Genomic DNA, 24,768 nt, shown 5'->3' with positions numbered 1-24,768 from the left:
CTCATCTCGGAGTGATGCGATCTCTCATGGTCTGGCGTCAGGCGTGTTCTTTATTTGGTTTACTTGTTGGTCTGCCTCGTTTAACTCTTCCAGTTCGTTTCAGTACAAGTACTGAGCCCGAAAGAGATTTGTCAGAACCACGTAGTTCAATATTGTGCGATGCGCGCCACCTTTTATAGCTCTCCTTTCTTGCGTATGTAACGTGGTGAATGTCCCGACTTATTCGCGTGTTTTACTACTTAAGGCCAGAATACATGGAGCGAATATGCGACGAATAGTCGGCGTTCGACGCCCGGCGGCGTACGCGCGACGCGCGGCGGCGGAGAAAACGTCGTTCGCCGCCGATCCAGCCGGCGCAGAAAAGTTCGTCGGGCGGCGACGATACCGGAAGCGGCCAACGAGCGGCGCCCCAAAGCGAGCCAATCAGGTCTCACTATCCGCCCCGACTTCCGGCTAGGCTTCCCCGCTTGTCCGTGTATCCCGATCCCGCTCTATCGTTCACGCCGGTCTCCCACTTTTCGTATTCGTGGCATCCAAAGTGGCGCGGCTGGAATTTAATAAGTTAATAACAGCCATGGTTAGACAAGCTCACGTGCGCTACTTTCGGGTCTGCTTTCTTCGGCCGCGCGCGCGTTGAGCCACAGAACAGAGCCGCGGAGTTGGAGGAGCCGAAAGTTGTTTACCAGCCCAGTGTTGCCACAACGCATAGCATCGCCGCTTTCTTTAAACTACATCGGCACATGAATGTCTCAAACACATAAAAAAGACTAGAAATCATTTCTAAACAAAATTTTACGCGTTTTTAGAGTGTTCCGTAATTCAAAAGCGATAATAATTGTCGCTAAAGTTTTTTTTTTGTCATGTGTTTCACGACAGCGCATTTGCCTCGTCTAGCCACACTGATAACAACGCAGCGACTCGCCGGCGGCGGCCGGCCTGTCTTCGCTCCATGTAGCGCAGCCCGACGAACATACGGCGTCGCGCCGCGGCAGATTTTCTGCCGCCCGAACTTCGTCGTGAAAGTTCGCTCCATGTATTCTGGCCTTTACATGCTCGGGACGGCGGGCGTTTGGAATAGGGCAAAGCAGTGCATCAAACCAACGTATCAGTTCACTTTCAAGACATCCGGATATTGTTCCCTTATGTATATCAATATGCCTCTAGTGCGCTTTGATGCGCTTCTTGTCTTTACGGCCACACACAAAAAAAGAACAACTACTTTGCGTTTCATTTGAATCAGTAAAATCCTATAGTAGTACTTAGTCGAAGTGGCAGAAAAATTATGCAGTCACTTGTTCAACAATGCCACTGGTTCCATTCCAGAAGACAATGCTTCGGCACTGCCGGATGTAGTACGTATTGCGGTTACCTCGAATGACGAAGGCGCGGTGAGAGCGCCGGCACATACAAACACGTGCGTTGCCGTGACAACCACGTATAGGAGAGGGGCTTCGCCGGAGCGCGGTCCCCCAGGAGGCAAGTAATACCTTTTCTCAGGGCAATTTGCCGACACTGTTCTGCCTCCAAGGCTTAGCCTTGTTGCGGTCTCAGAGGAAATTTCTCGCTCAAGATGAATTCATCTTTCATTTCGCGCTGGGAATACGCGAAAGTGTTGCCTTATCAAAGTCCGCAAAGTAGCAAATGAGAGTGTTGACAGAAAGAAGAGAAGAAGGCAGAAGCATGGAATCGTGAAGTTTGGCTATTACCATCTTGTGAAGATCTTTTTTTAGTCTTTATGGGAAGAAAAATGCAGTTCCGGTATTTCAGCGACGCCACGCGTATATGTTTGGCGTCGCCGGCGTTTGGCGTCTTGCAGTCCTATATGAAGCTGTAAGAGATAGAGAGGGAGCGAGAATTTCATACCTGCCACGAATTCTCGTGAGGCAATTGTTTTTATTTATGCACCGCACATCTGAGTGTTCCAAAGTCGCTGAGTAGGTGGTTTGTTTGTCTGTTTACTATATGGGATTCGAGGATCGAGGAATGCATGAACGTTGCTGTTGCAAGCAAAAAAAAAAAGAGAAAGAAACCGCATTGCGACGATAGCTTTCCATTAGCGTGCAGTTCTCGGCGATTGAAACGTGACACTTAGAGCGCTCGGCTTACCACGCTTCTTGCGCCATCGGTTGGCGTTGGGGACACAGAACGGATGCATTTTTCTAGCACATGAAAGCGAGAGCCTTTTTGGTCCATGGTGACTCCATTCGGGCCCGTTAGCCATCATCCAGAGCTCACCGGTCTTTTAGAGAAGTGAAATCAGAGAAGTCTTTCACAAGCTTGACTGTCACAGTTATTGCTGGCGAAATAAAAAAGAAAGAATAGAAATCCGGTTTGAATGGATGGATGGATGGATGGATGGATGGATGGATGGATGGATGGATGGATGGATGGATGGATGGATGGATGGATGGATGTACGTATGTATGTATGTATGTATGTATGTATGTATGTATGTATGTATGTATGCATGCATGTATGTATGTATGTATGTATGTATGTATGTATGTATGTATGTATGTATGTATGTATGTATGTATGTATGTATGTATGTATGTATGTATGTATGTATGTATGTATGTATGTATGTATGTATGTTAAGACCGTCCCTTTTGGAATTCATTAGGCGGTGGGTTGCGCCACGAAGCCCTTGCTTTTATATTGAAGAATGTTCTATCTATGCTAAAAAAGAAAAAAGGAAAAAGGAAAAAAATCCAAGATTAATTCCCATAACCGAAGTTTCTAGACCCCTATTGTGAAATTTTTTTTTTTTGTACGCCTACGTTTTTTGTGGTTTCCCTACTTTACTTCCACCAATCTTCCAATCGCCTCTTACTAATCTCTTTTGCGGACATGTTTACTTTCGCCCTACTCTCACTGAAACCAATTGTATCGAGGAGGCCAGTGGTGCCTAAATTGACCACTGCGGAGATGTCGTCACATTCTAATAAAACGTTCTCCATCGTTTGCCTAGTTTTACCGCAGTAAGCGCACGGCTCTCCTTCGTTCTTATACCTCGCTTTATAAGTGCGTCTTCTAAGGCGTCGTGATCTCGCTTCGAAAAGTAATGAGCTTCCCTTTGAGCTATCATAAATTGTTTCTTTCCGTATTTCGTTTTTTTCCTCTTAAGTAGTTACTCATGGCAGGTTTCCTTTCCATTGCCGCCACCCATGAGGTTATCTGAGCCTCCCTGACTTTCCGCTTGACGTTCTTTGTTGCTGTGTTGCTCCACATACAGGCCGCATACTTGTTGGAAAGCTTTTTAGTTCTTTTCCTTGACTGTGAATCAAAGTTTTTCCTGTACACTTTCCTTTACACTCTCTTTTTCTGAACACTCTCCCAGCCCATTTACTTTCTTCCATATTCCTCAGTCGTTCTTCATAATCAATTTTACTGTGAGCTTCCCTCACTTCAAAATTTGCCCAGCCCATATCACCCTGCACAGCTTCATTTGTAGTCTTCCCGTGAGCGCTCACTACAAGGCGTCCCACTGACCTTTACTTGCCGTCGAGTCCTGATTATACGCCTGATTTAAAGCAAACAACCGTATTTCCAAATGTAATCACAAGATTACGAGAAAGCGCCACCTTTAGTTTTTGTTATAGCGTGCGACATCGGTTCGATGAGTATTTGGCGACCCGTCCTCGATGTCTTAATACGATCAACGGGTGTTGATTGAATGAGGAATGTGTCGCTGGAGCCAGGTTTCCACAAAGGCACTTGATGAAGTCAAAGTGCGTTTGGCGAAACGCTGGCAACGGCGACACTACCTGTTCAACCAACGTTGATCACTTCAAGCCTTCATCTTCCTGCGAATTTCTGTCACATTTGGACTTCTATGTCTCATTTAGAACCACGAGTTCTGGCAGAGCAATCGCAGGCTCCCGTGAACAGGATAAACCGGCATATAATATAGAACTACCAGCACAATTACAGTACCAGAATAGTGGGGAACGAGCCATTGTATCTTGGGTACTTTTTGGCGAAAACTGTGCCTATGAATAACGCCTTCGTATTCGCGAAGACGTTGTTATGCTAGAATTGTTGCCACTCAGGCAGGAGTCGATCAGTTGTGTTGTTAGACATGTTGTTGGACATGTTGTTGGACATGTGACAGGAGCTCTTACGAATAAGCAGATTCATGAATCTGGCCCCTGATCTTTATTAAACAAATTTGCATTGGTTTATGTTCTGCTGTATTCACGATACCGTAGCAGTTGTTGCCGTGTTACGAGAAGGCTGAAATTCAGAAGAGCACTTGCAATGAGGTATTTGTCTGGTACATACTTTACCCACAGTCATTGTGTTTTGCAGTTAGACCTTAATTTATATTCTGCAACGGAGATGGCGAAATGCCTTCCCTTTCTCTAGGTGCGTGAAACTTGGAGAATGCCGGAGCACAATCGATATTATTTTGCGTCAACATAATTTGCATATCGTTATCCCTTATCTCACGCGCATTGTAGCCTGCGTACAGTTGCTGGCATGTAATGGGTCTTGAACGACCGCAACGCCGGGGACGGATACATATAACGGCTAGCGAATTTGACCTCGCGGTTTGAAACGCAGCGCATTCAAAATAGATTGTGCGATTGTATCGTCAGCGTGACTGTCACTACTCAGGGCCCACTTTAATAGCGACGAGTTTGAGTTATTAGACGCACAAGGTGTCGTCTGGAAAACGGGCAAAAGCCGCTGTAAAGCAGCTTGACAACCCGTAACTGCCGTATTTTGTTGTGGTTTTTTTTTCGTTTTCACAGCGTGTAAACAGCGCACACAAGATACACGAGTACGTAAAATGCGACAGAATGCCAAAACAAAAGGATCTAAATAACATACAATGCAACCAGAGTAAAATGTGTTGAGAGTCGAGTGCAATAAAAAATTTGTGCTTTAAATGGGTCACCCATACTGGATATCGTAAAAACATAAACAACGCACGAGAACACGCAAGAATCAGATACCGGGCAACTGAAAATCATCGCACTGCAAAGAACGAGTCAACACTGCAAAGTCTTGTCTTTCCTGTTTCACTAACGAAAAATAGTACATTGAGTAGTTCAACGAACACTTTCAAAAATATTTAAAGATTAGCTGTGGCTGGTAGCACAATTATAGTCTGTGGGCTGGTCTACTCAAAGAGCAGGACACTACTTGTACAAGAAATAGAAATGCAAAATCGACCAATATAACAAAAATGCACTTGTAAGGTCGCTCTGATTGTTCGGGTTCTTAAGTGTCACGAATCGGCCACGTGCTTTGTGCATAGAGAGGGGGTTCACTTGCCCCCGTGTCAGCCGGGCGACAGTTGCTGTGTTATGTGGGGTCACAGGCACCGCGCGGTGTTGGGTGACGCGTCGCGGCAGGTGCCAGGTGGGCGAGTGCCGATTCCGGGAAGTCGGCATTGTGCGCACGGTGTTGGCAGTCCGCCGACGGTCACACGAGTCCACACAGACCAACCTTGAAAGGGACCGCTGTACAAAGTATAGTGGGTGTGGCTCCCGAGTGCCTGACTAATTGGAGGCGCCGCCGAGGTTAAGAAGGGCTTAGCAACTCTGACCCCGTTCCGCATGCAGTGAGCATGGACCTAATCTTCTACGCGTCCGGAACGCAATCGCCAGCCTTGTTGTTGGGTGCGACTGCCTGTGTGGTGTCGAAGGCCAGCTTACAGTGCACGCTGTAGGAATGCGGTGCACACGTAAAAAGTGCATTCGGACGACGGCGTCTTGGAAACACGCACTCGGAGAACTTTGTCTTGTAGACAATAAGTTTGAAGGACAAGGAGGGCCATCAGTCTCCCACGCGGACAAACTTTGAGTACGGCCGCACTACGTGGTATCGATGCCCCTGCTTCCGAGACAGTTGCGGCCCAGAGACGCCGTTGGGATTTGAAACGGTCTAGCGATAACTTGTTCGGGCCTGGCGTGTTTTGCTGAGCCCGTCACTAACTACGGAGAAATGAGAGGGCAACGGAGTTTTGGCGAAGACGGAAAAGAGCTTTGTTTTCCAATATATTTATTTTTAAGAGTAAGCCCATCCCTGTGGGTTGTGGCTTAACAAACGTTTGACTCTGATTGGCAACTGAACCTGTGGGACGGGCCAACGGCCCTACCGCCTTTTTTTTCTTTGTATATTTGGGCTATAAAAATCGGGACGACATGCTGTCCCTCAGACTTGGCTGAAATCAGGGTCGCTGATAGATCAGTGAGGCTCCGTACCATGTACGAGAGACTTGGCTGAAATCAGGATTGCTGATAGATCAGTGAGCCTCCGTACTATGTACGTTAAAACGAGTCTGGGCTCTAACAGTCATGGAGACAGTCGAAGAGTGAGACTTTGTTTCTCAGTTGTTCAAGTTTGTAATGTATTTGTTTTACCTGCCATGTATATAGAAAAGTTTACGTATAAATATTTCTTGTACATCTGATCTGCATCGCTTCCTGTCTGCGTTTGATCAACAACTGCCGATCATCGTCCGAGAAGCTTCAAGTTCCAGCGGTGAAGCGAGGACAGAGAACGAACGAAACTTTACTGCACTGATTAAGTTTCTAACTAATTACCTTATGGCACATATTGCAATTTACGAATTCTAGCCGGGAAATTTTCGAGGCGAATCCACTTGAAACGAATTCCCAGGATGACGCCAGTTTCGAGATATGAATTCCTGAACTTAGCAGAGAATTTCATTCGCGTTCCAGCTACTTTAGTGCTTGAATGCATGAAGAGACGTTTTGTTAAGAAAGCAAGTAGAACGACAGCGCATTTTTACCAGAAGTTTGACGGTGCATATCTCGTAAATGATGTCATCCACACAATTATTTTCAAGTGGTTATGCCTTGCAGTCTCACCCGCTATAATTTGGAAATTACAATACGCGCCACGAGGTAATTAAAAACTTACTTAGACCTTCCTTAATTAGTCGATTATGCATTTCACTTTTTTGTCCAAGTAATGTCTGCCTCTTCGAGTAGACCAGCTCATGGACTAGAATTGTGCTTTCTGCCACAGGCAAGTTTCAAGAATTTTTTAAGTATTCGCTAAAACGCCCTGTACACCTTCCTACCACATCATTTTCCACGCGCTTCTGCAGCTTTATAACTTCTTCGGGGTTGATTATCTTACGACCGATCTGATATGGGTCTGGGGCAGTTGAGTGGTATTTTGCCCTTGTACCGTATTATTCAACTCTATCTTATTCGCGGTAGTCAAAAAAAAAAGGAAAAGAAAATGCCCGTCGCAAAATGGGACCATGTTGTATTTTGCCGCGTATCGTACTTTGTTTAACGTGTTCTAACCACGTCGGTATTTTCTTCCGTGTCTCGCTGTATTTTGCTTTGTTAACTGCGTTGTGCTTCGCGGTAGGTCTGTCGTTTCCATTTGACATAGGACTTTCCACTGTGGTCTAACATTAAATTACACAGAGCATTTCCTTCGCCCCTCCCTCTCGATTCATTCATGCGCACACTCGGGCTCATATCGTAAATAAACAAAACAAAATATTGCCTCGGCACCTTTCTTCGCAAATGCTGTGTGCCTCGTAGTGTGCCCACATCGCGAGAAAGAAAACACTCAAGACGAAGCTGCTTCGGAATCGCTGCGACCTATAGATCGAAGTCACGTGGAAGACAACGTTAACGGCAACAAGCCCGGAGGATCAGTGAAGTCTGGTGGACCGGGCGCGGGGCCCTGGCACTTAGCCAACGCGGCCTTCTGGACTGAAAGAGCCGCCCACCTAGGGCGACTCTCACATTTACGGCGTTTCACACAGTAAATGTTTGTTCACCCTCCTCCTCCTCCTCCTCCTCCTTTTCTTTATGTAGCTGGAATCACTCGTCGCCTTCGCCGACGACGAGACCCTGGAGGACGGTGAGACCACGTTGCCACCGGGTGCCGAACCGCCGACCTGCGACGCGGACCGCCGCCCGTCGAGGCAAGATTCGCGCGGTTCCTCGGTGCGCAGGAGCCAGAAGTGGCACGAGCGTTCCGGGGGTCAGCACCAGCCGGCGGTGGCGCTGTCGTCGTCGGCGGCGAACGAGGACGTCGACGAGATCATCGACCACGAGATCGAGCTGGAGGGCAACAAAAAGATGTGCCGGGCGAACGTCAACCTGTTCACCCTCTCCTTCAAGTGCGACATCACGGAGAACCAGGTGCGGCGAGGTTTGAAAACGAAACTATGGCGCTGGCTTGAACGCGGCGCTGCGCGAAAGAAAACCACTGATTTATTGTTGCAAGGGAACGTCGTGGTCGGGTTTCCTTTTTATACAATCATTTGTTGCCGGAAGAAATAGTCCATTGTTCTGAAACCACATTGTCCCTTATTTTTATTACATCGCAGGTATGACAACGTGCGTAAACCTTAAGGTCTAGCCTGCGTAAATTTTTTCTTCTTCCTTTTTTGCGTATTACAAGCAACGTGAATTCATGCGAGAGCAGTAATTACCAGTCGTGAAGTAAAATACCTACGAAACAGAATATGAACCCTACAAAATGACAGCGATTCGACCAGCATGAACATGGTGGTGGTCAAGCACGAGCAACAAGGCATTCCCACTTGCCCAGACCTCAACAGCCATATATCCCGTGCAACAATTGAAGGGTGTTTTCCGAGATTCAATTCATGCACACTGTCCACATGTCCGTAACAAGACGTTCTTACTTGAAGTATAGGCATTCGTGTATATACTGGCACGGTATTGTTCCCACTCAAAAGTGCGTTTTATTTCAACATACTTCATCGTTTCATCGTAATAGGGTACCATTTTCTGCTTTCTTTTTCTAGTTTCAACAACATCAAGTTCACGACACTGTGTTTCGTTCGAACATGACTTGTGCCTTCATCACATGGATATTCATAATCATTTGCCAAGCAGTTATGCTTCCAAAGTGAGTCATTTTCTTACAGCTTTTAATTCTATTTATTTTAGCGTATACTACGCTAAATGACAAACAAATGGCTGGCGTAAGCGCACGCTTCAATAATGCGGCGGTTTTATTTTTCAGGTCGTTATTTATGACGGTGTCATATTCTGTTGTGTCCAGCCTTCTGGCTATTGTTCTTGTGGCTGCGGTTGGAAGCGAGTGTCGATGGTCTCCAAGTAACCTTGTGAAGGTTTCCAAGCTTTTGGAAGAACAGTGCTTCTGGAGGAATATCGTTATTTGTTCTACAATCCTCGTGATGTACATTGCTTCCACTGGCACCATGGTAAGCATCATGGGGCAAAGGGCAAGGGTGTTGCCATTGTGTATTTTAGTTACTCTCACTTTTACTGCCGTGAGCTTTTATTTTAGCTGGCGAACATGACCAAAGTATACGCAAGTTTTCTCTAAATTACCGCGCGTTATGTTTGAGAAATTTGAATTTTGAGCCATTAATTCTGCACAGTGATTATACCATAGGATAAGCGTAAAAGCGAAATACAAGAACATGCAATACACACTCTGCATTTTGATCAAGACATAGTAAGTTTTGATCATACAAATGCGACATGTATTTTTATGGGAACTAAACGGCTCTAATGACACCTGGTCGTCATGTGATTGTCGTGCCCTTCATCGCATCATGTCCTACTCATTACTTCCCCAAACAGTAACCACAAAAAGAACTTTAAAATAATAGTGTATCGATTTTAAATCAAGAAAGAAAAACAAGAAACATTACGATTTATCTGGGTAGACTTCATCAGGCGAATATAGGATGTAACAATGCCATGCGGTCAGGTAGAGCATTTTTCGTATTCTTCGGGGAAATAAATAAGCTACCCCGAATAAAGCGCTTGCGATCTCTCCGTTTAAATGATTCCTATAACGTACTATCGATGATGATGATGATGATGATGATGATGATGGTGGTGGTGGTGGTGGTGGTGGTGGTGGTGGTGGTGGTGGTGGTGGTGGTGGTGGTGGTGGTGGTGGTGGTGGTATACTGTCGCACTTGACAACAATAAGTAATGTTTGAAACGTCATTCAAGGGAACTGCAGTAGTTTGCTGACCGTTTTGCCTAAGAAGGAAGCTGCGTTCTTAGGGCACATTGAATCTGCATGGCCGTATTGCGCTAATTTCATAGCTGTTTACGGCACCGGCGCATTTAATTACTGTGCAGTGTTTTTCTTCCTTCTTTCCTTTTTTTTTTAACTTCAAACACCCTAAAAAGCACTGCTGTGAAATTTACCCGAAGTCATTAGAGATGAATTAGCTGCCAGCGGACATCATTTGCAAGAAAAATCCAACGCAATCCTTTCAATACCTTTAGACTAACTACATTAATTAAGTTTGACTAAACAACTTTGCGGCACATGTTTATATTTAATTCTTGTTGAGCTAGTTGGTGGTGCATAGCACAGACGAAGGAGACAGAATCTCGTTCCTTCTCCTTCGTTTGTGTGAATTTGCACCCGTCTTCTGATGGCTCTTTATATTGGGAAGTTCAGCAGAATCGTCATAGAAGACTAATTCTGTTTTTCCACATTTCATACTGGCCATGTAAGACCGAAATAACTGGAGTCAAGTTATTCGTTCCCTTCATAAGGTTTCGTACAATAATTACAAGAAGGAGCTGGCGCTATTAGACAGTTTTAGTTTAGCGTTTGCAACCAAACGTAAACGCATTATGTGCGTAATGAAATAGCGCTCTCATCACTGCGCATGCTTTGAATGCTATTGGGTTTCTGTGATTTACGTGTGCTATAATACCGTACGTTATTTGGGGCATCTAACGTACGTAATTTTTACGCACGTTAAAAAATAGCGTTCTCCAAATTGGGCGGGGGGCACCGACGGCTCTCGCTTCACCGTGAACTAGTCATGTTTACGCTCTCCTTGATCGCCAGTAACTATCAAAATGAGCTTTCGCGTCCTCTAAACTCACCTGAAGCGTTTGTTATGAGTGCATAGCGCATCTAATTTCTGGGATCTTTCGGTGATTCCGTATACATAAACGAGACACGTCCGTGTATCAACAACACGATGATTGTTAATGGATTGCCTTGGCTTGAACACGCTTGGTACAAGGCACCCGACGGTGCTCTGTGACGCCTGCTACCCTTCTTACGTTTGCGTTCCTGCACGTTAAATTGAAAGTCTTGAAGGGACGCGCACCGTAATGTCCCGCAAAGGTACTTGCGTTTTACATTCATAAGGCGACAAACGCTATTCGAAAGCTGTCTATTGTCTGTTGAAAACGAGGAGGTTCTGCCAGCATGGGAATGATGGGTATCACACGTATTTTCCGGAACTTCGTCCTTCTGGCTTCGACCGGCTTCGCGACCTTACATACGCGTCATTTTCAACAAAGTACTGTCTAATAAATAAATAAAAAAATAATATTATAATTTTGCGACGGCAGCATTTGAACACAGGGCCTCTAGCTCAGAAGCCTCATTGAAACCATTACGCCACGGACGCATGGGTCGACAAGCGGCCAAAAACGCCCTTACGAATTTCTCGCATCGGCATACCACGTCATCAGGGCCTTGTGAGAAACGAGCGTTGGCTCCCTTCGGTCCGAGCTTTCACTCCCCGGGATCGCTTTACGTGCGCCTTTGCTGGCTTAAGCTCCTGCTCTCTGTTACTCAGATATATTACAGGATTTGCACCTTGAGATACTGACACTCCCGCGGCCCTGCAAGGGTCTTAATATATCAGAAGAGTCTCACCTCCGTCCGCACAAACTGTGTCGTTTAATAGTCCAATCAAGCTTCACGCCATTGGTCCCGAGTCTTTTACAGCGCAGTGCAAATTTTGTGTCCAGAAGGCAGACTTGCACCATGTGACATGGGCTTGTCACTAAAATGGCAGCAATTCGGCAATAAATCAGCCAACGTGGGATGGCTGCGAGGCGGCCCTGTCCAGCTCGGATCTCGAGGAGCGACGAGCCCTCGTCGAAAGAGTATGCTTTTATCAATGGCGTCCCGCACTGGGGACCTCACCAGTCTTCCCGCAACCCAAGCTCACTGGCCCCTTGCACCCGTGGGCCCCGGGTGCAAGGGGCTAGTGAGGGGGTGACAGAAGACCTATGGGCCCCGGGTGCAAGACGACCTTGCTACGCCACTGGACGCGCCCAGCAGCTTAGCACAGTGGCGGTGAGAGGGAAATACGGGGCGACGACTCCCGAGAGCGAGACGGCGGCACCTGGATACGCACGTCGTGCGGCTGCTTCGTCGATGCGACAGCCCGCCTCGCCCCGCGGCGTCGCGTCGTCGTACTATCTTTTTTACTATTGTTGCGTCTCGGGGCGCCTCGGCGTTTGTTGCGTTTGCGAGAGAGGCGTATATATCATATAACCCTTAAGGTTAACGAATGTAGCGGTCATGTCCCAAGCTGATCATTTCAATCTTCTTCATCTTTTTGCTACTATAGTTCACCCTTGAAGCAGTAAGTCGCCGCCCAATGGTTGTCGTAACCTAATTTTTTTTCAGTTTGTCTGTGACCGCCAGTCCAGCAACTCGACGGATCAGTGTCGCCACGAGCCGTCGGAAAGTTCCTTGTGTTGCTATCCGCAGGTATGTACACCTTCATTCGTCGAAGCGTACATGTTCTCCTTTGGTGCATGCGGCAGTGAACAAATTTATGTGAAATGGCGGTTTCTTGTGAAATTCACTGCCTAGGCTTCTAAGCTGTTAGTTTCTGTAGCTTTCTCGATAATTCAAACTTTGTTTGTGCTGCTGCAACCAAAGGGACAATGGTGGATAGCATTTTGCTTACGGACGGCGCCACAAAGCTCCACTTCCCACTTTGTTTATGTTATGGCCCTCACTCTCACGTGCATTTCCGAGTTTGTATGCTAAAGGATGTACGTGCGTTCCTTTTTTTCTTTTTTGATAGCCTTCCTTTGGTCTCCTGTGATTTATTAAATGTGCAGTAGCAAGTGAAGCCTATTGCTCGGCTAACCTGTCCAGCCATCGTTAAAGATTTATATCACCAGCGTGCGCCCATGTTCCCATACTGGTTGATGCAAACTGTTTCTTTGTGATGCATTCTTGGATTGTATCACAATGGGTAGGCTATGGGGTGGAAATAGCGTAACATGTCAGTGGATGTTCAAGAGGCCATTGCCATAGGTATTGTTATTTTCAGCTGTAGCACAGCGCCAACCTTCTACGCAGATTATCTCTGACGACCCGAGATGAAAAATATCGCTTACTTTCGTTACTACTGTAAGTCTGGTGGAAGATGGCGGAGAATCGTCGTTCAATAATATTTGCCAGCCACCTGTAGTCACTTGGCTGGAAAACTGCAGATTTCTGCGGTTTCTGAGCTTTCTAAAATCTAAGACCAACAGGGCATCCATACCGATTTAACGCGGTGGGTCGTGTGATCGGCACAGCATTGAACTTTTCCAGAGCATTAGTGTTACCGAGCAAGCAGCATAAGAACAGGAAACCTTTCGTTGTGCTCCGCAGTTTGACGAACTTAACCGGTTCGTTTTGTCGGAGCACGCGGCGAAGTAAATTAACGAACTGATACGACGGGCTTTAGACTCACAAAAAATAATAATGATTTTTTTTAGTACTAGTTGGTGGACATATCAACATGACCGCTTTTAACTTATTCGCGAATATTCGAGGCAAAGTGCCAAAACACTGAGGTTAAAGAATGCATATGTAATGACCAAGTATTCCATTAAGGAAAAGTAACAACATTTGGAAGCGTTTGCTAGGGACACCACGTATATAAAAATTTGCAAGGCACTTGTATGAAGTTCTGAGCCACTTGCGCATTTGTTTTGCCCAGTATTGCCATGACATGCACCATGCCATATTTATAGCATATTTTTTTCTTTTCTCTCTCTCTCTTTCTCTCTCTCTCTCTCTCTCTTTCAGTACTACGTATTTTCTTGGATGTTGTACATGGTTGCCTGCTCTGCCTTCATCAAACTCAACTACCTTATAAAGGTCGCCATGCTTACTGCCATGGCGGTAACGGACATACTGCTCGTCAAAGTGTTCTTTCCGGACGTATTCAGAAGGTCTCACAAGGGCTACAATGTGTAAGCATCTGTCCATTTGACTTTGAGGAATGCTGCGGTCAGCGTATTAACGTCGGCAACGTTTTGGAGTAATGGAGAAGCGGCGTCACCTCCGACATTTAAATCCAGTATAAAACAGCCAATATACATACATTCCCGTCTAACGTATCAGATTCACCGTACTCTTTCCCTGCACAACTCCGAAGGGTTTAGTATAGCAAGGAAACGAGATGTCGTGCTCGCAAACTCGTTAAGAAAGGGAACTTTCTGCGATGGGCGCTGAAAGAGCGGCTTTTCTTTGCGCTATGGTGGCTTGATGTAAACTTAATATGTTAGCTTGCTAGAGGCGAAGTACGCACACAGGGAGTATGTGGCCGAGAGGCAACTTCGTTAGTTGTAACATATATCATTCCGCCGAGTAATCTATCGAGGAATAACTCGACCACTTAACGGGTAGTCAAAGATTTGAAATTAATCCCGCCCACGGTTAAGCTTCGGCGCAAGGAAAACGTGACCGCTGTCTTATTCAAAAAATACGGCCAACTAAAAGGTTGTTAAAATTACGCCGCAGTCTCATTGATTTGCGCTAAGTGTACCTGTTGTCATACATGCGTAATTTATGTCGATCAAGAACGTTTCAGCTCTTCTTTTTCTTTTTCAGGATTGTTTCAGTGGAAGACCGTATGCCCATCTTGATCGCCGTATTTTTCTACATAGTTGTCTATCACTGCAGACTGGTAAGTTTCATTAACGTTACCTTTACATGCTATATGCAAAAGAAAGCACGATATGTTGCTCTTCGTTAGTGTTACTACGTAACGTCAGTGCACGACATATGCTGCCCAAGATGAAAGGGCTGCTTTCTAATTGCAATAGTAACCACATTTTAGAAGCTTCGTCGAAGAATGCCGAAAAATCTAATATATCCAACCAGCGCCGAGTCTATCACCTTTCTACGTGCCTATTTTTCCAATTGGTAAATTGGCACTGGTTGTCAACTCGAAATACTCTGGTTTAATGCGACCCTAATAATACACCAAAACAACAGCACCTAAGAAACGACGGAATAAAATAAAGCGAGTTTTTTTTTTTTTTAAATTGTAATTTCGTCTTGATTTACGCGCTCCAACTCAGCCTAGCAAAGTAAGAACTTATTAATGTATTTATTGTGTAACGATGTTGGGCGGGGGGGGGGGGGATTTCTATGGGTGCTTTGACCTTAATCCATTGTCAGAGAATGTTGTAACCCTCAGAAAAATTAAATAGAGAAGGTGGGGCTGTAGATATTGCACGAAAGTTGCAATAACGCAACGAAAGAACCGAACTATTCTTTCGACGTTTCCTTTCGCATCTCAAGTCATTTGCCACGACAGCGGCATTCTGCCACATGTCATCTTGCTTCCTCGCTTGTTTACTCGTTCGTCAAATAACTGCGCTCAGTGAAACGGCCGAAAAATCGATCGGCTACGTTGTGAATGCCAAGTTAGAATGTATAGTATAAAGTAAGAACAGATTCGTGTACACTGATGTGTGTGTGTGTGTCTCAATTCATGCCTCGACCTTGATGAGTTGTCACAGAACGCAGTACCCCGAATGAAAGAACAAAAGTTACTCGGAGCGTGGATGCACAGCGCGAAAATTACAGTAGCACAAGCACAGTTGAGCATTGTTTCTAGCCCCCCACGGAGCGAAACCATATGCATGAAACATGCGCCATTACTAAATGCCTCCAACCATGCGCACCCGTCGCAGTCTCGTTCCATCAATGCTGTAGAAGGGGCCTACTCGGCATTGCGCTTCCGCTTTTGCGCTCGACGTCGGCTGAGACGAACGACGCCGGCGCTGTCATCCTGTCGTCCCGTGGCCTGAACACAACGCGCTGGTCTGCCGGCGCGACGAGATTCGTAGCCATTAGTGTAATGAACCTCGAGAAACCGTCTCCGGTGAAGCAGGGCGAGGTGAAAGTGTCGTTGGCGATGTGTCAGCGATGTGTGTAATAACTCCGAATGGCGCTTTTTTCCGAAAGCCTTTTGCTGCTTATCATAATTTTCTATATTTATTTATTTTTTCCAAGCGTAGAGAAGAGGCAAGAAAAAAGGTGGGAGGGAGAGAGGAAGAAAGAAAGAAATTCCAGTGGATTAGCTTGCAGATGCAAAGCTAGCTGGCTAACGAGGCGTGGTATAGCGGTAAGCGTAAGCTACCAGCGATTAGTTACGTACCCTACTTTTGAGTTAGTAATGCGCTACGGTAAATAAGTCGCCGTATTTGCTAACGCAAACGCTTTCTTCGAAATGTTATGGACTAATTTTCTAAACAATTACGTATATATCCTTTAGCGTTAATAGTGCACAATGTATGTCAGAAGTACATGGCGCTTTCTTCAACGCGGCTGTTCAACTGTGTTCTCGTTGGAAGGTTGCAAGAAATGTCTTGCTGGCTGTCGTAAACTGAACACTATGCGAGCGAACCTCTCTGCTAGTTATCGTGACAACTCGTATGCCGCACCTTTTCCAGTGAGTTTAACGTCTTCAAATTTTTATCAGGGTTATCTCTGAAAAGGTAGCTCATCTGTGGAAGACAGCGGCGTTTTATCTTATTTATTTTTATTTTGCACGCATAAATATCACTCACAGAGGAGGAGAAGAGAGCTAGCTCACAACTGTCCCCAGGAGAGGCACAACGCTTGATGGCTATAGAAGTGTACACTGATGTGTGTGTGTGTGTCTCAATTCATGCCTCGACCTTGATGAGTTGTCACAGAACGCAGTACCCCGAATGAAAGAACAAAAGTTACTCGGAGCGTGGATGCACAGCGCGAAAATAGAAAAAGAATAGTGAAACAGTAACATAAATAAAAGAACCTGGAATGTGGAAGAATACATAACAATGTTCTTCGACAGCTCTTATCGCCGGTTCTGGGTTCCGACGTGCGACCAGCTACTATACCGATGACAGCGACAACAAAGAGAAACGTGGTATCTAGTTATCGATCTTCGTCAAGCAAGGGTGGCTGAGGAGAAAATGTCTTGCTGCAGTGACAATAAAACAAATTCCGCCCATCGTGTCTGGAAACAGTATCAAGTTATCGATAACCTTCCGAATGTTACTAGGATGTTACTTACTGAAGCGAAGCAGTGGGCCTCCTCTGCGGTGCTAGGATATGCTACGAAAGACAAGTTGTGTCCGGTCGAAGCGCGGTCAGTGGGCCTGTAACCAAGTTAGTGCCCTAGTCGGTCTTTCACAATTGAATGATTCCTTCGTTAACTACAGTAATGGAATGCGTGGTAAGTACAACGCAGACGAAGTGGAAGCGATCCGGAAGCGATGCGGAAGTGATGCCGAAGTAGCATTCGAGAAACGGTCCCTCGAAGCCAACAGAAGCAGAACGCAATTCTGGAAATGCGCCTGGACGTTGCTACATAGAAGCCCCAGAGTCACTGAATATTCAGCGAAGCAGAAACGGTGCAAGAAAAGCGAGTCAGCAGAATTACTGAGCCTCCCCCAATTTGCATAATATGTAACGACTAGTGCAGTGTCGAGACAACATTTCCGACTGTGAGAAACGACAGTTTTTTCTTCTTCTAGGCAAAAAATGTGACAGTTTAACGGACAAGAAAAGAGTCTGCTTGCATTGAGAGGATGTTTTTTTTATTATTATTCTCTCACAGTGACGTATGTTACATGCAAAATTATGTATCTGCTTTGAAATAGGCGCGCAACAACCACGGAAGTAAGACGAGCAAGAAAAGGGCGTCCCTCGAAACTAATTTTACTCGCAGAAAAGCAGCGTAATATATTACCGTTCCGCCAACCACATCGCTTCAAGAACAGCAGAGATAGAGAACTCCAATTTTCGATAAAAAAAAAAAAAAAAACAATCTTTCAGCATATTGGCCTGTGCATTGTGATTACTGCTTGTGTGGGCCGAGGTTTTATGGTGTTTGCATTCTCGATAAGAATACAGATGCCCTGGCGCGTGAGATAATGGAATAATACTGCATTAAAAGGAAAAGAGACATGTATATCAGTGACACGTCTGTGGTTCTGCGTGGCGGAGAATACGAATTTTGCAATCTTTTCTACATTAGAAGGTTTCTGGAAATCCACTTATCTGGTGCAATTTGACGAGCGCTTGACGCAATGCGGTTGGCGCATGTTCGGAAGGGCTATATGTTACCCGGCTTTCTTGTGAATAAAGTTGGTTACCCAGTTACCATGCACCAACTAGCCGAGCAGCAAGTCTTGCAGTTATGTATGTATGTATGTATGTATGTATGTATGTATGTATGTATGTATGTATGTATGTATGTATGTATGTATGTATGTATGTATGTATGTATACATTTATGCATGCATGTATATATGTATGTATGTATGTATGTATGTATGTATGTATGTATGTATGTATGTATGTATGTATGTATGTATGTATGTATGTATGTATGTATTAATTATGGGGTTTTACGTGCCAAAACCACTTTCTGATGATGAGGCACGCCGTAGTGGAGGACTCCGGAAATTTCGACCACCTGGGGTTCTTTAAAGGGCCCCTGAAACGGTTCGGAGAAATTCGGAGAAATTTTGTAGACGCGTAGGGTACAGCTTAAGTAGGTCATTCGCACCACAATTTAAGTGAAGCGTTGCGTATTAATGGAGCTACAAGCGATTACAAGTTACCCTCCTCCCTAGTCATGCTTTTCCTCCTCAACTCTTTCACCGAGCGATCGGGGCTAAGCTCCGCCTTCACTGGTTCTGCGTCACGATGCGACGTCACACGTCCACTTCCGGTTGTTTTCAAGCCCGCCCCCACCCGCGCGAAACATCTCCGCTAGCCGCTTGGCCGTTCACCCCAAGCGAGGGCTATCGAAGCAGCGTGCGTTGCGAGCACTCTGTCGAAGCCGATGAAGGAACTTTAGCGTAGACGTACGTGAGCTGCCTGATCGGTCTCCACGGTTCAGCCACCCGTTGGCGCAGAGCTTAACCAGCCAAAGAAAGCTCTATGCTCCAGCTCTATGCCACCAGGTGGCTGCACCGTGCAGACCATTCACATTTGCGCTTCTCTTCAACCTCTGAAACGACACGCATGGGGACACGGCCAGGCCCTGTCCCCTTGCGCTTGCGTTTACCATAATATCGGACTCGCGAAACGCTATTGCGTTAGTAATCTCCCGGTGTAAAGTAACGGCCGCAATCGCGCAAATCCTGCCGCCGATCGGATAGCGGCAGTCCGATGCGCTGCAGCCAGTCCGCTCGTCTACTGGCTTGCAGAGGGACAGGATGTCGCAGCTTGACATATTGCCAATCACTACGTTTGCAGTCCACAACGCAACAAAGTCGAATCAAAGACAGACCGACACTGACGGCGGAGCTCTCGTCATAGACGGAGCACGTTGTAATACAAGCAGACGACACTTGCTGTGTGCCGGAAGTGTTTAAGTGTACTGAAAAATTGTTCTTGTGCATTCTCTTTATGTTACTTTCTTTTTATAAAAACAAATTAACTAACATTCCAACTATTACGAACATCATTTGTTTATCATAAAGTTGGAAAAATTATCGATCACGCGCCCTGGTCCGCCAATCGGATAGCTCACCCCACTGACGTCATATGGGTGATTTCCGGTGAGGCGTCTTAAAATTCCGCCGAGCGGGGTGCTGTGATCGGCAGCGATGTGCATTTTTAACACCTTATAATAAATTACACGCTTTACGTGGAGCACTTAGATGTGTCAATTAATGATCAGAAGCACCTACTGTAACGACTCAGTACGTTTGTAGAAAATTGTCAAAATCGTTTCAGGGTGCCTTTAACGTGCACCTAAATCTAAATACATGGGTGTTTTCGCATTTCGCCCCCATCGAAATGCGGCTGCCATGGCAGCGATTCGATCCCGCGACCTCGTGCTCAGCAGTCCAACACCATAGCCACTGAGCAACCACTGCAGGTTGTATGTATGTATGTATGTATGTATGTATGTATGTATGTATGTATGTATGTATGTATGTATGTATGTATGTATGTATGTATGTATGTATGTATGTATGTATGTATGTATGTATGTATGTATGTATGTATGTATGTATGTATGTATGTATGTATGTATGTATGTATGTCAATCTTCGCAGACTGAAGTCACCTCAAGACTGGACTTCCTGTGGAAGCGCCAAGCACAGGCTAACCTGCAGAGCATGCGCGAGATATGCACCTACAACACGCAACTGCTACGCAACGTTCTTCCCGATCACGTGGCAACCTATTTTCTTACTCACGACAGAAAGAATGAGGTTAGTATTCACCGCGAGATTCAAATACAGCTTGCAGCACCGTTGCCAAGTCATTGTGGATAGGTGGCCGAAGGCGCGCATTGAAGTGTACAAGGCGGTGTTCCGCTGTAGACGACATGGCCCGACTTTACGGTAGTGTAATGCGCTGACTGCAGATAAACGATGCTATGCTGCCCTCCAGTGCCCCATTCTTTGCGTGACGTGTGCACAACGTTATCACTGACTTGAAAGATGCACAAACTGTCATTCAACGCATGAATGGCACTCAGCCACGCAGTCTCTTTTTCGGCACTTTCTTGCGGCTTATTTTTGTTTCACTTGCTTTCCGCCTACTCTGAAGACATTGTTGCGCAAGTTAACAATTGCCTTCTGAAGAGTATAGTCTTGGGCTTATTGGTAATACATAGTTACCCTAGAAGCATAGCGCGGCAAGGACAATCGACAAAGACTTGTGCTTAATGCAAACGGCGCAGCTCTGATAACAAGTGCCGCTATAGCCTTTCCCCAAGCCACTGGGATGGACGCACGGCTTTAGAGTTGCCACACCGCTGTGAACTTGTATGTACGCACCTCTTCCTCATATCATCATCATCATTCATTCATCAGCCCTTTTCCTCCCCTCCCCTTTTCCCCAGTGTACAGTAGCAGGCCGGAGCAAGTTATAGCTCAGGCCGACCTCTCTGCCGTTCTGTAAATAAATCTCTTCTCTTCCTCTTCTTTTGGGGATATGAGCCATTAAGAAGGTAACTTAGTTTTTTTTTTTACCACTCAACTTGTTGTTTGCGTGGTTCCAATTAATGTATGAACTGTACGGTTCTCTTTGCTGAGTGCTCGCAGCCTCTGTATTACGAGAGCGATGAGCCATTGCATTTTGTGATTGCTTAGAGGGGTATGAGCAATGCTGATGATGATAGTTTTTGTATGATTGGACCGGACGACGCGTTTTTTTTTTTTTTTTCAGGGCCTTCAGGCGTATAAGCCACTTCAGGCTTTTGCCTCAGGAAAAGGGGCTCCTCATTTGGAAAGCTCGAAAGGCTTACGATGTGAACTTTTGTATCCTAGCTGGTTGATTGCTTAATGCTCCAAGCAGTGTCGAAGGATACTGCATTCAAGCGCTATCCTAAATTATGTTGTCATTTATATTCTAATCAACAAGCGGAGAACGCTGCCATTGACTTCAAAAAAAAAAGAAAAAAACTAAAAGAGCAACAGTTCAATTCATTGAATTCCCGCCCCTCAGCGCTCGTACTAATTTGGTACCTGTTTCTCAGTTTCATTACTATTGCAATATATGTTCACTAAGATGACGCGGCTCGTGGTATCTTAGGTTCTGACCACTCAATAATATTTAGTGGCAATTCAAGTTTCATAACTTCACAATATCATCTGAGATTTCTGCGACACTTCTGTTAATATTCTTGGAGCAGAAATTTGTCTTAGAATGCTCGTTGCTGATTCGGTATACTTATTATGTGTTCTACGCGTTGATGATGAATTATTCCCTGCAGCTGATATACGTGAATATCGCGTACATGGACGCACGTCTTCACGATCGCGCTGGATTTATTTTCATTTTTTTTCCTGGTTCTGTTGATAATGTTAGTGTCTCTGCGAACCTAAATTCGTTCAGTTTTTCGATCAATTTTCAGCTAAGTGATTGCGCTGACATCCATTCTTTCTAACGCCTCGTTTTATAATACACCATAGAGCTTTGTTTAATATTTTGCCAAAACAAGAAAAAGGTGACACCAAAGCCATCTAGTGCGTGTTTCTTTGTTTGTGTTGCTCGCTTCTTTTTTTCGGTGAGCTTGTGGGCAGTAATCTACAACGCTTCACTGCACAGTTAATATCTCAGAGTGTAGCCTTGGCCCATATATTATCAGTAATACCTATTAATATTTCACATGCGCAATACATTTCATTGGTGTTGCAGGAGCTCTATGCACAGTCCTACGTCTGCTGCGGTGTGTTGTTCGCCTCCATACCAAACTTTGCAAATTTTTATTCCGAGGACGTCAACAACGGCGTGGAATGCATCAGGCTACTGAATGAAATAATATTTGACTTTGACCAGGTAAGAAGTCGTCAACAAAGGTTGCCCTTTTCAGCGTTTCAGCGTTTTCTTGCACCACAACTACAAAAATAGGTACTCTTCACTTATTAAATCCCAGTACCCATCACTGAACGACTTCAGTACTCGTCACTTTAAATTCATAACATTTAGGTGCTGTTGTAAAAAAGGCAAATTTAACCCCACCATAATTTTCATATCCCTCTCCTAACCCTTGTCACTTTCCCCGACTTTTGTGGTTTTGACAGCAGCGTTAAAATTAGGAACAGATAAATAGCGACGCTAAGCGCTAAAACTGGGGTTAGCTTTCTTTATATTACGTAATGTTAAAAAAAGTTTCCAATTATAAGGTCTTTCCGTAGAAAGAAAAAAAATGAAGTGTAATGTAGGACCATGAAGTCATGGACGCTTTGCTAATTATTCTAAAAAGAAAAACGTGCGTCGACACCAACTCTCTAAATGGAGCAAGAGCGGCGCCACTTTGAAATTGAATAGGCCCAGCCAAACCGTAACTGTTCAGCACGCTCCTGCGAAATCGACGAATAGTATAACAGAAGTGATTGGCTGGCGAGCACCTCACCCAACCGAAAGGGTTACCACGTGATTTTTTCAACCGCTGCGGAATATTCGAAATTGAACACCTATCAGTAAATTGCGAGCACTTCCGTTTTTCCAAGTGGCCTCTGTCTTTAGCCAAAAACGCTCGCTCCTGGGAGGCGCAGTTATTGTTCCGCGAGCTCGTAATAATATTTTATACTTACTGCGTTAAGTTTTGGTTGTTTTCAACCAGCAGTCCTCTTTCTTCTTTTAATTTTCCATAAGTTCGGAGACGTAGCTCCTAATTTACCACTTTGTTGCAATTTCTCTCTTGCGTTAGCTGCTCGATGACGAAAGGTTTCAATGCCTGGAGAAAATCAAGACAATCAGCAGCACGTACATGGCGGCTTCTGGCCTGAACCCTAAAGACCAGGTAAGCTCGTTGCAAGTGGCTTTTTTTTCTTTGTGCAAATGCTCACGTCTATTCTCTCTACGCGTTTCAGCTTCGACGAGCGCTTGTGCGAGCTCTTCACAGATGACTTACAGTTGCATGCCCGCTCCCTAGCTGCTGTGTTCCTATATACAAAGCGTACAACTGGGCGTTCATTTTTCTCAGACCGAATCCCGTTTTTTCTTTGCAAAACCATTTACAGTTAAAACTGTCGTGCAAAAACAAAGAAGGAACAAAGAATGCTTTCCGGGCCGAATTAAGGAGTTTTTGTCGTAATCATGCAGGTGGCAATTATTTATATTTACGCTAGATCGCGGATGGTATGTGACAAGCATCTGTGTAAAATTTTCGGGCTTTCGTAGGAGTAACTTTTCCGTATAGCAGGTAACAGTGTGGCTTTTGATGACTTCGAAGTATAGTGACTAAATTAAAAAAATAAAGGCGATTCGGCAGACACCAATGAGGTGGGCGGTTCAAGTCTATAACTTGTTTCTGCTAACAGGTGAGTGTTCAGTGCACAGCTGTCTCAACTCAAATATGTACCGCGATCTTATGTAGAGCTTAACTTATACTATATGACGTATATTTTGCCTTTCTTTTTGTTCTACTGAAATTTTCCACCGTGGCTCGCCGTTTATGTTCTGTCTGTTCAAGTAAATCACCCGCGACCTTTCCATTACAGAACCTTGCATCATGGGTCCACCTAACAGCTCTTGTGGACTTTGCGATTTCTATGAAAGAAGCCCTTGAAGATGTCAATAAGCATTCCTTCAACAACTTCAAGCTGCGTGTAGGTAAGCGAGCCTTTAACGGAACGTGCCGTGCTAACCAAAGGGCACACTGTATTTTCGTTTCATTTCGCTATGTATACTAAAGAGTTTGTTAGTTTAGCTACGGGCAAAATCCAGCCAATTTTTAACGCGTGTCAATAATAGGCGTCTATTCTTGAAAAAACTGGCTGAGGAATCAGTTGGGTCGTGACACCCGGATAAAGTGAACTAGAAGGGTTCCGGTCTACACAAGCGTAGCGTTGTATAGCGCTATACAGGAAGGGGCGCATGGACACCGTACGGATTTATAAACTTTGTAAGCTTTTTATAACATGAAAAAGTCGACATCAAATAGCAAAGAAAGTACCACGCGTCGTCTGTTCACCGATGACGCCACCTTCACCCTATACGGAAACAAAGCGCTGCATGAGCGGAGATCTGTCTACGGCGGCTACTGCGAAGCGCCCCCACGCGTCACCGACCTGCTGTGTCTCGCGATCTCCCGATTAACGAGGCAGTCGCGCCACATTTCGCTTCGTTTGCAACGTGCTGCACGTGACAAGATTGTCCGCGGCAGCCAATATATCGCGAATTGAAAACACGTATAGAGTTGCGCTCACATTTCGCATTAGGGAGTATCGTAATCGTCGGTGAATTTTTCGCTCGTTTGAAGTTCACATGCTTTGGTAA

General features: G+C 45.2%; 1 protein-coding gene across 3 annotated transcripts in view; it reads left to right on the top strand.

The window, feature by feature from the left end:
* The window catches only part of LOC142579782 (adenylate cyclase type 8-like), a 445,425-nt gene that overhangs the window by 410,768 nt on the left and 9,889 nt on the right, over positions 1-24,768 (top strand). For all 3 annotated transcript variants that reach the window (XM_075690343.1, XM_075690344.1, XM_075690345.1), the window contains exons 12-21: positions 7,818-8,147; positions 8,780-8,883; positions 9,001-9,202; positions 12,415-12,498; positions 13,819-13,985; positions 14,626-14,701; positions 20,091-20,249; positions 22,183-22,323; positions 23,198-23,290; positions 23,991-24,102. In XM_075690343.1, the coding sequence (XP_075546458.1) occupies positions 7,818-8,147; positions 8,780-8,883; positions 9,001-9,202; positions 12,415-12,498; positions 13,819-13,985; positions 14,626-14,701; positions 20,091-20,249; positions 22,183-22,323; positions 23,198-23,290; positions 23,991-24,102 (1,468 nt within the window). The remainder of the gene's footprint in view (positions 1-7,817; positions 8,148-8,779; positions 8,884-9,000; positions 9,203-12,414; positions 12,499-13,818; positions 13,986-14,625; positions 14,702-20,090; positions 20,250-22,182; positions 22,324-23,197; positions 23,291-23,990; positions 24,103-24,768) is intronic.

The sequence above is a fragment of the Dermacentor variabilis genome, chromosome 4 (genome assembly GCF_050947875.1).
Source record: "Dermacentor variabilis isolate Ectoservices chromosome 4, ASM5094787v1, whole genome shotgun sequence".
Lineage (NCBI taxonomy): Eukaryota > Metazoa > Arthropoda > Arachnida > Ixodida > Ixodidae > Dermacentor > Dermacentor variabilis.
Note: the sequence above shows the minus strand (reverse complement) of the source record. Positions and strands in the feature narration are given on the sequence as shown.